The sequence below is a fragment of the Streptopelia decaocto genome, assembly GCF_964273445.1.
Source record: "Streptopelia decaocto genome assembly, chromosome: 6".
Classification (NCBI taxonomy): domain Eukaryota; kingdom Metazoa; phylum Chordata; class Aves; order Columbiformes; family Columbidae; genus Streptopelia; species Streptopelia decaocto.
Genome location: NC_138660.1, coordinates 23,094,980 through 23,111,109, shown reverse-complemented (window position 1 = coordinate 23,111,109; position 16,130 = coordinate 23,094,980). Strand labels below are relative to the sequence as shown.

Genomic DNA, 16,130 nt, shown 5'->3' with positions numbered 1-16,130 from the left:
TTGATGGGCCAAGGCCAGTTGTATGAGGTGGAATAGGGCCAAATGCTGGGTTCTGCACTTGGGTCACAGGAACCCTACGCAAGGCTACAGGCTCAGGGAAGAGTGGCTGGTAAGCTGCCTGGCAGAGAGGGATCTGGGGTTGTTGGTCGACAGCGGTTGAACATGAGCCAGCAGTGTCCCCAAGTGGCTGAGAAGGCCAACAGCATCCTGGCTTGCATCAGGAATAGTGTTGCCAGCAGGACCAGGGCAGTGACTGTCCCCCTGTACTGGGCACTGGTGAGGCTGCACCTCGGATCCTGGGTTTAGTTTTGGGCCCCTCACTACAAAAAAAACATTAAGGTGCTGGAAAGAGTTCAGAGAAGGGCAACGAAGCTGGTGAAGGGTTTGGAGAGCAAGTCTTATGAGGAACAGCTGAGGGAACAAGGGTTGTTTAACCTGGAGAAAAGGAGGCTGAGGGGAGACCTTCTTGCTCTAACTACCTGAAAAGAGGGTGTTGGTCTCTTCTCCCAGGTAATAAGTGACAGGATGAGAGGAAATGGCTTCATATCAGGAAAAATTTCTTCACTGAAAAAGTTGTCAAGCATTGGAACAGGCTGCCCAGGGAAGTGATTGAGTCACAATCCCTGGAGGTGTTTAAAAGATGTGTAGATGTGGTGCTTAGCGACATGGTTTAGCGGTGGACTTGGATGTGTTAGGTTAACGGTTGCACTTGATGATCTTAAAGGTCTTTTCCAACCTAAACGATTCTATTATTTAAAGTAGCTCCATCTAGATGCAGATGAGAATGCTTCAGCACTAGAAATAACGTCTTAGTCAAAAGTCAGTGCGGTAATAAACACTTTGATCCCCTTCCTCTGTAGTTCATAGGCCTTTACCTACTCACTAGAAGAGGCTGGCTCTCTAGCCCCGCCCCTATTCAAGCGAAAGAAGCCAACAGCTGTGTTTTCGCATGTAACTAAGAATTTGGGAGGGTGCCCTGGTTCACATCTTTAATGTGATCAGACTTTTAGCAGAAGGCTGAGCACTTCCACCCCATTCTCTGGAAGCCTGGCTCTGTCTAGCTGTCCATAACTGAGAGTCTCAAAGTAGTCACAGATGAGCATATAGATTCATGACCTCTGTAAGCACTGACATTTAATTCTAATTGGACTGTAACTGCTATACAACAGATTTAGTCATCCTTAACTTACAGTGTATGCTGTAAAATCAGTGGCACTGTAGTAGCTGTCGACCTCCCATAGGTTTAGGGAGGTCAAGTATTGGGCCCAAGTTGGAAAGTGTGTACTTGGGAGCTGTGCAGCTATAATTGGAATCACAGCATCATGAATAGCACCATTCAGAAACAAACATCTGCTTAAGACTGTCATTTCAATCTGTTTTGGAAAAGACCTTTCCATACCTACTGCCTCTTCCCTGCATTGTCTGCAGCAGCTGGCATGGCAGTCCCTTCAAGCCCCCAGCTATCAATTTATTTTGTGCTATTCTGTCACAACCGTTAGGAAATTCAAAAGAAATCACAGTGGTATTCAATTGTTTTATTCTCTCCCACCCCTGATAAGTTAATATCCTACAGGAAGGAGATGGAGACATTCTGCAGAACTACTTGTATTGCAAAGGACAAACTAAACAGGACTACAGACTTGTAATCAGCTTCAAGGTTATCTCAAGGCTTAAAAAGGGTAGAAATGTTTGTTCACTTAAGTTCCAGACAATCACCATCTCTTTCTGAACTCAAGGGTATCAGGCCTCTAAGAGAACTTCAGTAGTGTACTCCAGTCCCTTTTGGTTTAGACTAGCAATAGGAAACTTTTGCTTTAGTCCACTTCTGAATCTACAACAAGTCCTTTCCGTACATACCATTGGCAAAACATATGCAGCTTGTATTAATCTGTGAACGAACATCCATGCACATTGATGTACAGAAATGAGCCATAGTTTCTTGAAGTTTACATTCCCTCTATTAGGCCCAATCTTAGTAATGCAGCCAGGATTACATCTGTCTGTTTACTTACGATGATTGCAGTTTGTGGAGTTGGTCCTAAGAATCATGAAAGCTTAGTGCTTCCCCTGGCTGCTGCCCAAACTATTGTCCGAGACCTCTACTGCTTAAATATGTAGGACAGAACTTTGGGTTGACATGAAAAAGGTTGGGGCTTGATCTAAAATTATATGGGTGCAAGTTCTCATCTATTTTTGTATTTCCTGACATACCTGAAACCCCATGAACCTTAAAGAAATTAACCTACTTTTGAATGAAAGTATAAGAAAGACTTAACATATTAAAACACTATGAATACAGGAAGCTAAAAGTGGAAGTATAAAAAAATAAGTCCTCTTACTAAAAAGAAATCAACTTAGGCACCCTGCCTATTTTACCTGAAGAAGCAAGCATGTGCATTTTTTCAGAGCTCTCTTTACCCTGCCAACCACAGCTCAGCAATGCTTATAACAGAATAAAGTAACTGGTCCCGTAACACACGTTAACAGTTGCACTCCAGGTTACAGCCTATAGCACAGCACCCTGCAGGAGCACGTTGTGTAAGGAACCAGCCATAGAAGCAATGTCAGTCAGGCTCCTTGGAGTGTTTTCCTTAACAAGTCATGGAGGGAGAAAAGACCTGCTGAATGTGAGGGGGAAGTGTGCATAGACCAAACCCAGGTTCAGCTGTGCTCAAAACCAATTGCCAATAATGAACCTGGTTCAGGAAACCTTGGAGGCTATGAGGCGGACACTATCCCAGCCATGGCAAGGCAGCTGATACCGAAGTGCCTCTTCAAGGTTTACTTGTGCTGTTTGTCTCCCCCCTCTTGACTGTTACTGCCTGCAGAGGGATCCTGGTATGCCCAACAGCACAAGGGTTGTCCAAGTTAGTTCTCCTGCAGAGTGATGGCAGTAATTAGCAGAGACACTAGGCAATGGCCTTTTCCTCAGCAATGCAGTTGTTACAGTGTCTCAGGCAACTGTTCTACAGACAAGGAAGACCACTTGAAAAGCTAGCAATCCATTACTTCCATCTGGAGAAGAGTGATTCAGGATAAAGAGGGAGGTGGAACAACAAACATTGGCCTTCCTTGCCACTGGTCATTCACATTTCTGGGAGAATAAAAACTGAGGAGTGCTGCTGCTTCCTAGCTGTTTGTTTATACATTCTCAAGAACAACTTCCCCTGGATGGTGTGAGAGACAGGTATAGGACTCCATCTAAGAAAATATACTACCATCTGCAGGCAAGTTTGAAAACAAAAAAATCCTCAAGCATGGCAGGCTGCTTGCCAAGGAGTTTCTGCTGAGCTCTGTGTTTGTACAGGGAATGTTTAGAAGCCAGTGTTACATATATACTAATGCAGGGCTCCTGTAAATCTGCTATTTGGACCAGATTTTAGAGCCCCCCAAAAAATCCATTTGTTCTATAGTGCTTACAGTAACAGTCTATTCATAAAGCTAGTGACTGCTACCATGTTACATTGCTGCTCATGCTGATCCTTATCAGTACAAATCCTTGTAACTTCAAACATTAAAACAGAATTCAAGAGCAACACATGCCATCTCCAACCACATAACTCAACAGTGCCTTTAAACTCTCCTTAGGACAGTTAAGAATCAGTTATTAAGATGTCACTACTGAAAAATAACTATTGCATTTCTTAAAGTTTAACAGTAAACAACATTGCCAATATGTTATTGCACACAATAAAGGTTTTTGGAACTACAAAGACAAAGAATGGGTAATCTAGAAGACCCAGAATAATGATCCCAGAGCCATTCCAGTTGCTGCTCCAGCAAGCATGCCCAGTGCAAGATCTCCATCGCTGTCACGGTAACGCTCTCGAATGATGACATGGTTCGCAGGGGGCTGGCCATAAGGTCCTAGGTAATAAAATATTGTTAAGCTGGGGCAAAAGAAATGTGTATCTTAATACCGTACATTGCGATTTCAAAATGTGCCCATTCTTTCACCCTTGTTGAACACTAAGATGATGTCAGCTACAAAGGCAAAATGCATCTCTGCTTTGGATTCAGCCTCCACATTTATTAAATAAATCCAGAGGCCTAGCAACTCTTTTAACCTTGTAATAGTTTAATATCTGGGAGAACAGCTCATCAAAATGTAAAGCTGAACATTGTTCTGCATTTATATTAGCAAAGAACCTATTAATTACTTGTATCATTCTATCAAACAGTTAGTGGATTTAATCCAAGAAATGGGTCTAAAAATAGATTCAACCTTGAAGTTAAGGCAAATAAAGTCTTTGGCAGCTCTTAAGCCAGGGGTTTGTCAGAAACTATGTATCAGTTATTTACAATTACTGCCTTCACATCCTGGACTGATCTGTTGTGTGGTGACAGTTACATTTCTTTTGAGATGAAGACTGGTCTAGTAGGAAGTAACTAACATAAAGCTCAAGAAACCACCAATTGTACAAGATCCACCAGTGTTGTTTTGTGACTTAGCTCCTACCTGCAAAGCAAACATAAAAGTATAGCTTTCCCTTCCAGACATTTCAGGAAGATTAAGTTTTCTTTAAAATATTGCAATGTTTTTTGTAGCAGATACTGAAGTAATCCTACTAATACAACTGGAAAAGGCTCTCACTGACTCTCAATGATGCATGACAGGAAAGTTCAGGAGAAGGATTATGTCAATTCAAAGAATAAGCAATGAAGCGAAATATACAGGGGTTAAGGTAGGGGTGGACTTGACCCCTAAGATTTGGTTGCAGTAAACCTAGTGAAGGAAAACATAGAGGCTTGATTACTATGCCCAACCTATAACACACTGGATTTGCAAACTGTTCAGGAGAGTTACTGTTTAATGCTGCATTTTTATCACACAGGTTTCTGAGGCTTGATTTCTAAGGCCTACTGGTAGTTTTTAAAAATGGCTCTTGGGACTTTGAACAAGCTGCTGCTTTTCAGCTGCAGAGAACCAAGAGAACCCACCTTCCTCTGTGTTTGGATAGATATGATCTCTGTCTTAGGTCCTCTTTAACTTGGATGAGGAAAGCTTTAAAAGCTTTAGGCTGAGACACCTCCATTGTAACAAAAAATTGAAAAATCAAATGAAAAAAAAATCTCCCTCAAAACTGAAAAAAAATCAGATAATCAACAATTAGTAAGTTAAATCTTCTGATTTCTATTACCCATACTACTCTAAAGCCGCTCTTTTATTGGGATTGAAAGCTATACAAACCTGAACAGAGCAATAGAAGACTTCACAAGGCTGAACATACTGCCTTACAGCAATTTGAGCACGTGGGGTAGGAACCAGTTACTACCATGCTTTGGGAGTGGATTTACCTTTGAAACCTGCATTGAATTCGGAGGCCATAGCTGAATATTAGCACTGAAATATTTAAGCTAGGTGTACGAGCAACAGATGAATTAAAAGCTCCATTGATGCCCAATATGGAGTACTGAATCAATCTTCGTCTGGCCCTTCTTTCTTTAGAAAACACGCTTACTGTAGTTAAAGAGCTCTGTGTGCTTCAGAAGGAGTTTATGAAGTAATTTAAATATGTTGGCATCACACTGGAAGGTGAAATAACACAAATTTCACTGCATTCATTTTGTTGTGAAAGGGTAAGGGGACTTGGTTCCAGTTACAGGTCAGGTTTCTTTCTGTCACTCCGTTGCACAGGAGTGGTGGGCGGTAAAGAGAACTGATTAATAGAATTAAAGTCAGAAAGATTGACTCAAATAGCTTCTATAGGATGGTGAAAGATATGGTTGATGCCAATTACCTTGGTATGGATACTGATAGGGAACAGCATAAGCTTGTCCATTGGAGGCGTAGAAGACTTGAGGCCTAGCAGGGGGACATGCACCATTGTACTGATCATAGCCATAGCCATAAACCTGGTGAAATGAAAAATGTCTGTCACAAAAATATTCTTTGCTGTGTATCCAATTATACATTTTGTTCAATTCTCCCTCATTTCCAATGCAGCCAAAGTTTCACAAAAATATCCAGTCTGTACTGATACAGTCTACTACCTGGAAAGGATTTACAACAGCTGCTTGAAAAAAGTTCTCCTCAGCACCTTCCTAGATGGTGAATGGCAGAATCAGGGCCTGGCTCATCAGGCAGAGCCACAGCAGCCCACCCAGCCTCTCCTCTCTGCTCTCAGGTCAACAGCAGCTCTCTGGACAGCTTGGAAGTGTCAGATAGGCAGAAGCTGATACCGAGAAACTCCAACTAACTTACCACTAGCACACTGCAAGTAAACGTCACATTCAGGACAAATACTTTGTAGCCATGTGTTTTGGAAGGAATTTTGTTCTCCAGAAGAGGAGGCATACTGCTCCCAGTACCACATTTAGTTCTTAACAGCTGTTTCAAACAGCGAGGGGCTGGAGCAGAGCACCTATAGTGCAACAAGTAATAATACCCCAAACTATCCCTTTGTGTATCACTGCACGTGAGTCAGAACATCCAGAAATCCCCGAGGCATACTGGTTCTGCCCCAATGCTGCTCCTTCTCCCCTGCAAAAGAAGTGTGCATCCAGCAGCTACAGTTATTGTGTTGCTGTGACAGTTACATACAACAAAATCCTTATGTGTAAGAAGTGACAGCTCCAGTCATTAAATTCTATTTTAAAACTCCTGATTTTATATCCTTCCAGTGCTTACACAATGTGAAAGTGTAGTCACACCTGCTTATGTTAAAAGCTGCATGGCCAATATTTTTCAAGATTAACCAAATAACTTCTGCCCTGTCTTTAAAAGGCTTTCTTTTCCAGGTTCACTGAGCAGACATCCCTTTATTTACCTTCAAACCAAATTTGCCTCATCTCTTTCAAAGGAAATCCATATCTCAAACAGGAGTGAATAGATTGTGCCTTACTCTCCTTTTGTACAAACCTTAAAGCTGGACCTAACTGGGAAACAACAGCGCTTCGGGAGCACAGTCTGGCTACTAGAAGGATGGCCACTTCTGCTACCTCACTTATTTTAATGCTTCCTGACTGCAATTCTTACCTCAGGTGATGGTGTGGCATAAGCTGTATATGGTGGTGGTGCTGAGGAGATGGCTGTCTCATCATACATCACATCAGATCCCACGTAGCCCTAAACACCATGGAAAGGGAGCAGGTATCAACTTTTCCTACAGACAGTTAGAGTAGTGCAAGGATTATAACCTAATGATGCCGAAGAAAGACTAACCTTTAGACATGCTGCATGTTAAGAAAGCAGTGAGTACCTTATAAAACACTGCAAAAAGAAACTGTGGAGAAAGACCTGGGATAATATAAATGCCTGGTCAACCACAGGAAGGAGTCATAAAATTTCTTACCTGTTTGTGCGCACACACACATATGTAGGTGTATATGCAAGTACACCGACTCCTTCCATCATTTCATAGTCTCAGCTTTAGAAATTACCCTCTATTTCCAGATAAAAAGGTCTTCACAACTAAGCTAGCTGCCTCCTGGCACACTAGAGTGCTACCACCAAGTTCTGCAAGAGCACGTAAAGGAGACAAATGCAGTAGCCCAAAGTGGCACCTGAACATTTCAGCAGAACACTGTCACAATTCTTAGCCACCTCTCGCTTCTGGCTGTAAGGAGACTTAAAAAAAATACAAGAAAAGATGTTTAACTATGAGGATTTGGGGGGCTTGGTTGTTTTTAGGGAATTAGTTTGCAAATGCCACCTGTAATTCTCATCCTTTTTGAAGGCAGCCACAAGGCAAAGGATGCAAACTTACTTGCATCCGTCTACAAGGAGCTCTCAAAGATAATTAAGATTTGTTACAGGAGGCTTGTGTTCTTGGCCTCAATATCAGAAATCTACCAAGATGCCCTTAGTGCCCTATCACAAGAAAAAATCTCCCTTTTTAAAATTTACAAGTCAACATTTTAATAGCTCAATAGAGAGAGAATGTTCCTATTGTCTCTTGTACCTGGACTGGCGAAAGACTTTTGAGGGCATACTATGGCCATATCCCAGGTCAAGCTTGTGATGGAGATTCTAAGGATTGCTTGAAATGCACTGTTGAAAGCACTAAATGAAGAGGCAGGTACTTCCACCACCTGATAAAAAGTCCAGCAAATCCTCACATCTTAGCACAGTAAGTGTACTCGGTTGTGTTACAGGGAACTCTGTACAGACATGTGAGACAAAATGCAAATGGCTGTAAGGGACATAGTACTCAAAGCGAGAGTGGTCACCCTGCTATTCCAGTAACATTATGAGGCACTGCTGGATGCTCCATATTTTTGAAAGCTGTATCAGGCACCTACAGATGGAATAAAACCCAGTTACCCAGTTAGTTCAAGTCCTTGTTGGAGACCACTAGTAGGTCTGGAAAGTGCTAATTTATTACACTATTTGTGCAGAGAGCTACTTGCCCTGCTCTCAGTAGCAGAGGTCTGCCTTGGATGACAAAGCTGATGCACTTGTAAGTACTGTATGCCATCTAGCAGGGCTGGCAGCTGAGTGTCAGACACATGAAAAGCAGCAGCTCCTACCTCCTGAAACCAGGAGTCACTGTCTCACATATAAGCAAGATAAAGCACCCCAAACTAGAGCAGACAGACCATGAGTGTTTTGTCCTCTGTCTGAGAACAGTTCCTTCACTTCTCATTTAACACCATGAAGCAGCATAGCATGGCTGCAGTCAGAGGCAATCATGTCCAGGGTAGTTTTGCTATGACAAGTGTTTGCTTTGGGTATCTACAGATCCAAGTTATATCATATGACAGATGCCTCAGTACAGTGGCAATGTTAATGTGACCCATCAAAAACTGAGATAAGCTTCTAGAAAAATCAGCATTTCCACATGAAATGGAAACATCTCAGGTTGGTTCAGTGTAGCCATCTAAGGAAAGCTAGTGCTGAAGGGTACTCTGGAAGGCAGTCTGGAGGAAAAACGAATTCAAAATACCCACAAGAGGATGTATTTGGTTCCCCTAAGATACAGTTCTCTAGAGAACTCCAGGACTTAGATTCCTGACCTTTTCACTCTCCACACCTAGCATGCAGAGGTAATACAGTCCTCCTTGGCATGCCTGCACTCCCCTCCAAGCATCTCTTGCTCCTCCCCTAGTCTCTGCTGAGAAGCATCCCACAATGTAAAAGATGTACATTAACAAACAGCTTCGTTGCAATAAGCTGCTTCTACCACTGCACCTGGTAGGCACAAACACTAGGAGTGGAACGTGCATTTTTATTGGTTGTAGAAGACATACTTTTTGCCCAGAGCCTCAGTGCCCACTTCCCTTACAGGCCAGCTTCCCAAACATTCACTTCCATCCAGAGAAATCATTCCATGAAATCATTCACTTCAACCCAGCATGCATTGCTTGGACTTAGCTGCAAGGATGATGTGCTGTTGATCCAGAGAATCACTCTTCTCCCCACCCACAAGCCTCTTACCATCATACTCATGACCCTGTTTTCTCTAGCAGAGAATGATGGAACATCATTTCAGAAGTAAACTGCTGGACCACACATAACAGTGATGTGTTGATTCTCTGTCAGTATAGGTAGTACACTTACTGTGTTTGTTCTGGCGTCCTGGAAAGCAATTTTCCATGCCCTGCAAAAAAAAAAAAAAAAATATTGTTAGTGGAACACTGATACAAATTGATGTAACTTTTTATTTTTAGGACTATGAAAAAACTAAGATTAGCAACCAGAGGTACTGCAGGAGCAGAGTTTAAGATACGGCATATGCCGAAGTCTAATGATACACTAAAATGAATGCACAAAGGTGTTACACCAAGATTGAGAAATAATTCCTTTCTTTGCAGAGCTGAAAAGGAATGAGAAGGAACACAAGAAGGAACAGGTGTGGTTCTGAAGGTCCTCATTGCAAGCACGACAACCAGGTAATGTGCAGCCATGCTCAGGATAAGGAAATAGGAGGAGATACATGAGGGAAGTTGTATCTTCTGCCTGAACAGTTGCATCTGTGCTGACTAGAGAATGTGGGTCTTGACGCTATTACAGTTTGAACAGAAGGTGCATATAGTTCACACAGGCACTCCCATGCCATATGGCTGGGAGCATGCTTGATGTGTCACGCTTATTGGCAACCACTGTGCATAGCCAACCTCAGTTGAGAGTTCACAATAATGGAGTATTATTCCTTTTACTACTGATTAGGATGTCCTTGGGCTATGCATGGTCATGTACTACTTGAAGAATGGGAAAAGTGAAAAAAAATCTGTTCAGCAAATATTGCATTTACCATAATAATAAGATTCTCCTCGTCACTCTTCAGTGTTTTCAGTGACTTAACATGCAGTTAGTTTGCATGAGCTAGACAACTTCTTATATGAGAGCCGTATTTTTTGTCACCGAAAGCCTGCTTTTACTTGCTTGAAAACTTTTGTAAAACATGTTTCTGAAAGTCTGAAGGGCGGAAAATAATTAGGGAGAGAGAGAAAAAGATAAAGAGAGGAAGAGGCAGCAAAACAAATATACTCTGGCAGACTTACAGGCAGTCATCTGCACTCTCTGCACAGAGGTTGACTGTCTTCCCATCACGGCAAACAATCTGCAGTAGACAGTCTCTCTGCTTCCCCTCTGGAGGCTGAAAATCTGAGTCAGAAAAAAGAGATGAGTTACAAAATATCTATAAGCAGAATTTCATGATCACATTTACAAGGGAGCCAATTATGCAAAAGTCTGGACAAAATAAACTAGGGCCAGTTGTATTTGCTTTCCATGGCATCAGAACAAATTACAGAAAGAAATAACCTCGCTCTTTAGAGTATCCTGGAAGTACGTACCTCTAAGCATCATTTCTAAGAAATGCAAGTGTCTTACAGCAGAATCTGTAATCTGTAACCAATCCACACTTAGCAATAAGTTCTCTCCAACACTTGGGTCATTCTCTTTTGTCAGCTTCAAGTGCAGTTCTAACAAATGCTAGAAGTGAACTTAATGATACTCAAAAAAAACATGCTGAGGTTTCCTATTTCTAGTCCTGCCTCTTGCTCCAGCCAGCACTGTAACTACAACAGTGATGCTCCCTAGCCTTATCTATCCCATGGTGATACCACACCATGGTTATCTGTAAGGGAATTGAGTAGTTGGTGGAGTTGAGGTTATCTGTGGTGAGCAGGGGCAGTGTTTTGGGGTTTTTTTAACAATAATGAAGTCACATGTTTACACTCTACTGTTGTAATTGGTATGCTGGGCAGGCAGTGAAGTTGTAAAGAATCTCTGAATACACAAATCCTGAAGGTTTCATTATTACCTCGACATTCATTCCCCACTCTGAGGTTGATGCAATGGATTCGCATGTGGATTTTATCTTCTATATCATGGCGATTTTGATCATCATAGAATATTAAGCGGCCATCAGACCACAGGTCAAACCAGTTCTTCTTCCAGCGCCGTAAAATAGTACCTTAAAAATCAGACAGTCACTTTTAAGGGCACATATTGGGAAGTATTTATGTCCTAGAGTTAATAAAAAATAAACCAAGAAATCCTTTACAGTTGCCTCAGACATTCTGAGGTGCCAAGCAAAATCCTGCAGTTCAACATCCCCACTTCAGAACATTACAGAATTGGGTTCTATATTTTACCTAGTATTCAAAGTCACAACTGGGTTTATTTTAAGTGCATAACCTGGTGCTTTAGTTCTAACTTGCTGCAAGAACAAGCAGAGGGCATGACTAATTGAAGACATTAAGATATATCTGTTTCCCACCACTATACACAAAGGGTCACATGCAAATGCTGTCATAACAGGTCATTTTGTGAAGTGTCCTAAAGGTTAAACAACAAACAAACAAACAGCCCACAGAGCTAGAGACTTGTTTTAGAAAAGACCTGGGAATGACTAAGTTGCTCTCTTGTTTTTTGAAGTCAGACACAGTGGGGAGAAAAGGAGGTGAAATGCCCGTGACTTACTTTGCCGGAGCAGCCATCCGCTCTTCACAAATGCCATTGTTGCTTAATCTAGTGGACGGAGAGGAAGAAGAGGGGGAGAAAAGCAGTTTTCAGTATTTCACAATAATACAGTAGAAAGAGGCATCTCAATGTGTATTATCATATATTATAACTCTGTGTACCCAGCTAGTATTGCAGAGACAACGTACATCTCAGCTGAAGATATTCAGTAAGGCACAACTAAACAAATGGAACAAATGTGCAATTGTAGCAATCCAATGTGACTATCAGAGAGCACTTTTAAGCTTAACTGAAAAACACAAGTTTACAGCTACCACCTTTGCAACATGAGTAAGAGACGGACTGGAGTGACTGCTTCCTGACTCACCGCCAGTTCCTTTCAAAGTTCTTCTCTTGACATATGTATGCTTCCTGTATTCTGCGCTCTCAAGTTACTAAGCACTCTGTTTCTGTACTTCCTCTTCTGTTCTTTTTTTTTTCATTCACTGGCTCAAAGTCCAGCCAGAACAAAAACTGAAACAGTTTAATCTTAAACAGGAAGGAGAAAGCTGGTTTTATGACTAGTATTTCTTCCAAATCATCACTAGCTCCCTCCAAGAAGAACTGAAATAAGTTAAGTCCATAAAGTGAGATTCTTATTTCTCCTCAACTTTTAAACGAAGCTTGAAATGGCATGGGAAGGACCCTGCATTAAATTCAAGTTATCAGACATGACATTAAGCACTCAGCCACTGCACTCTGGTTTATGAGCATCCTAAAGAAAAGAGATCAAGCACAGGATATGTTGGAGGATGAGGTTTTATTTTATAGCATAATGGTGTTCTGCCTATTGTTCTAAAATGGACTAATAAAAACATAACTATCTGGATGTAATTGAGCTAGAAAAGCAAGAACAGAGCATTTAAAGCCTCCCTTGAGAAGGCTGCCTTTTTTAGAAAATTATTTATGGGGCTTGTAAGCCAATATGAGAGACACATACTTAAACCTACCAGATAACATTCTACTTGTAGCAGCATAAGAAGAGGGGAGGGGAAGCTGGCATAGCAGATTTGATAGAGGAACTCCTCCCAGACAAGGAATGTGTCTAAAGCTTGGAGAGAGGGAGGAAGAGAGTTTTGTTATCTTCTAGTAAAATATAAAGTTAGTAAGGACCCACTTATTTTCTGATAGGTGTATATATGCCATCTATCAGCTGTTACTTGTAGCTATGTCCTCTTCCCAGAATTGGACAAATTCTGTAACACTGAAGACTATAGCCAGCAGGATTTCATATTTAAGGAATGCCACATCCAGCCCAGGCTTGGGTGTGATGGTGAGAACGACCTGCAGGTAAAGTTTAAACTCCAAGATAAACATCTTAAACTTGACTTTTGGACCAGCTTGCTGGAAAAACAAATATTTAGCTGACAGCCCACTGAAAGGGAGTGTCAAACTCATATCCTGCTTTAATCCTCGTCACCAGGTCCTGCTGTGAGGTCTAAGCATGCTGTTGACACCTGTCTACAGAGGGAGAGCTTCAGAAATAGAGGCCAATTGATTCTTCCTATGTAACAAAGCAGTACCAGGGAGCTCATTCTCCCATCACCCCAGTATATGCTCCTCTCCGCCTAGATTCTCCTTGTTCTTCATTTTCAGAGGAAGGGGTCTCTCCAGTTGTGCTTCTGTGCCTTCCAGTTTGCCCACTAAGGTGAAATCACTGTATATTTCCAGGGGCTTTTTAATAGTCTAAAAGCCAATAAAGAACTTGCATGAACTTCAGTTCTGTTGCAAGTGCTAGATTAGGCCACTGAATGTTTGTTGCTCCCTTTAAACCTAATCTGTTACACAACAGCATAATTAGATTTAACTTAGACACATCAAGAGGAAGAAATGAAGAAGAAAACGTTTCTCTTGACAAATTAAGTTTGTCTGTCATTACAGAATGCCTCACAATCGAAGTCTCACAGCTATCTAGGGCTACAATAGCAAAAGAGGCTTCAACAGCTCTTCAGCACCTCGCATGTAATCCCAAATACAACAACTACATTTTCCCAACATAGAATTTAAGTGCCCAAAACTTCAGCTCTGGAGAGAGAGCAAGGAACAGTCTGTTAGCACTGAAGAAGGAGGTGCAAAAACAATTACATATTCTTCTTTGGTCCTTTTTAAGCACACTCACTTGAAGTCCTATACAGTATTCACAATCAACCCACATTATCTTTAAAAAGAGTAGTTATAGAGCTAGAAGGTAGCCTGGCAAGATCAGCTGCACTGAGTATTATTTGTTTGTGAAGCTAGCTCAGTGAAACCAACATGAAAAATGGGATTTAAGCAAAGATAAATCAATTTCTTTTGTCACCAGCCTCAACAGAAGTTCCTTGGTGTCTGAAATCTAGAAGCAGCAGCACCCTAAACTGAACACAAGAGCAAATGCAGCAAAGGGGAGAGGCTACTGTTTCCGGCTCCTTGGAATAGCAGTTTTCCTTTCTTTGCACAGAATAGTCATGTGGAATATCCAACAGTCTATTCCAGATGACTTCTCATTCTCAAACCCAGTTGGTTGGTGGGAAAAGCAAACTTCAAAATGAATCGAATGTTTCTTCCTGCAGCTTGTTATTACTAGAGCAGTTTAGATTAATGCCATCAAAATAGCAATGAACCCAATTCTGCAGTCCATGTAGACGGAAGGGCCTTGGTGACACAGACCTAACTACAGAGCTGAGTCCCAGGCGACCAGCTGTGCCCACAGACACCTCATTCATACTGTATTCCCAAGACTTCAGGTACAGAACTCTACAAAGCTCACAAGAGTGTTCAAGTGTAACCCTATTTTCCTCCCTCCCCCTTAAAACAAAGCAAGTTTTTTATTTTTGGAATTTTCTGACTCTGCAACTAGCTATGTGCAGGCCTTTTTTTCCACGCAGCTGTGTGTATTTAATCCAATGCCTAGTTCTACTGAGAGATGTTGCTCTCGGTTCAAACCTGTCCATATGTAAGCGAGTCGGTGTCGGGCACAGGCGGTTTGTAGAAGCACCATCCCACCTTTTCCTCTCCCAGCGGGGACAGCTCCCCCGACAGCCCTGCCTGGGCCCAGCTGGCCCGGGCTCGCTCCCTCGCTGCTGCCGGCCGCGGCGTCAGCCCGCCCGCAGCCCCGCCTGGCCAAGGCAGAGCGGCGGCTCCGCTGCCCGCGCTCCCCCGCCGCCCGCGCCCCCCCGCCGCCCGCACGCTCGTTCCCCGGCACCCCGCAGCGGGCCGGGCACGGCTGGCTCGCCCCGCAGAGTCCCCGAGCGCTGCCCTGAACGCTCCGTCTCACCGTCCGCGCACACGGCAGCCGTGAGCCAGCGCTCCGCCGGGGGGGGGCCCATTCCGGACCTGGCAGCTAAGGGCCCGCCGGGCCCGGCCTGCCCCGCGGCCCGCTTACCTGCGCTGACCGCCGGGCCTTGTAGGGCCGCCGCACAGAGCCGTGCCCCCACCCTCCCGACCCCGCCGCCGTGCCCCGGCCGTGGAGGGCGCCGCCGCACCCACCTGCCGCTGCCAGCCCCGCTCCCGCTTCCGGCCCGCTCCGCCGGAGGGCAGCGCCAGCCCGGCCTGACGTCAGCCGGCCGCGCCGCCCGCTGGCCGCACGGCCCGGGCTCCCCCCAGCACCGAGGCCGAGGCCTTGCGGGACGGGACGCGCCGCTTGCCGTGGAACCTCCGCGGCGTTTGGTGGGAGCGTCCCTGTTCGGATCCCTGTGCGGGATGGTCACCTGGTTACAGTTAATGCCCTTCTCCTCCAAGACCTGTAGGTTCTCAGAATTTTAAATGCATCTCCTGCACAGGTTAGCACTTAGCTCAGTGTCAGCCCTGTCACACTAAGACACTTAGGCATTTTTCTTTTCTTCCTATCTTATTTATGATTATGAAAGGGACATCTTCTGATCTCATGCCATGGAACTACAACAGAGAATGACAGTCACTTTGTTCGGGCAGTCACATGAGTGTTTGATGCTAGAAAAGGCCAGCTAGTCTGTGACCTCTTAAATAGCCAGAAACTGCATCTTGGTGATTTTTGCATTACAACTCCAAACTCTATTTGAACCAGTGCTGCCCACACATTGCAAAGTCTGAACTGATGGAGAACGCACTATGTCACTAGTTAATTCTCTTCACAATTCAAATTGTCTTTTCCATTTCTAACCCAAAATACATGTGCTAGTTGCAGTTTAAAATGAGGAAAACCTCTTAAGGAGATGTAATATTTCCTCTGGTTGATTGAACCTCCTATTAGAACTTTTCCCAG

General features: G+C 43.3%; 1 protein-coding gene across 4 annotated transcripts; it reads right to left on the bottom strand.

Annotated features, from left to right (window-relative positions):
- Positions 1-1,520: 1,520 nt before the first annotated feature.
- PLEKHB2 (pleckstrin homology domain containing B2) lies at positions 1,521-15,461 on the bottom strand. 4 transcript variants are annotated; one of them, XM_082057086.1, is made up of 8 exons: positions 15,377-15,461; positions 11,873-11,920; positions 11,211-11,363; positions 10,447-10,549; positions 9,503-9,542; positions 6,980-7,069; positions 5,742-5,856; positions 1,521-3,867 (listed from the first exon to the last, which is right to left on the bottom strand). In XM_082057086.1, the coding sequence occupies exons 2-8, from the start codon at positions 11,907-11,909 to the stop codon at positions 3,731-3,733; spliced, it is 675 nt and encodes a 224-aa protein (XP_081913212.1). In that variant the 5' UTR covers positions 11,910-11,920; positions 15,377-15,461; the 3' UTR covers positions 1,521-3,730. The 4 variants fall into 4 exon arrangements, with proteins under 4 accessions (XP_081913212.1, XP_081913213.1, XP_081913214.1 ...); XM_082057087.1 differs by lacking the exon at positions 15,377-15,461 and adding an exon at positions 15,273-15,371; XM_082057088.1 differs by lacking the exon at positions 15,377-15,461 and adding an exon at positions 12,862-12,960.
- Positions 15,462-16,130: the final 669 nt, after the last annotated feature.

Bases quoted from the DNA above. Each gene is read 5' to 3' on its own strand.
- PLEKHB2 (XM_082057086.1), bottom strand. From the start codon at position 11,909: ATGGCATTTGTGAAGAGCGGATGGCTGCTCCGGCAAA. The intron at 9,543-10,446 runs GTAAGTCTGCCA...TTTTTTTTGCAG, and splicing joins GAGAGTGCAGATGACTGCCT to GGCATGGAAAATTGCTTTCC. The intron at 5,857-6,979 runs GTAAGAATTGCA...TCATTTCACCAG, and splicing joins ATGCCACACCATCACCTGAG to GTTTATGGCTATGGCTATGA.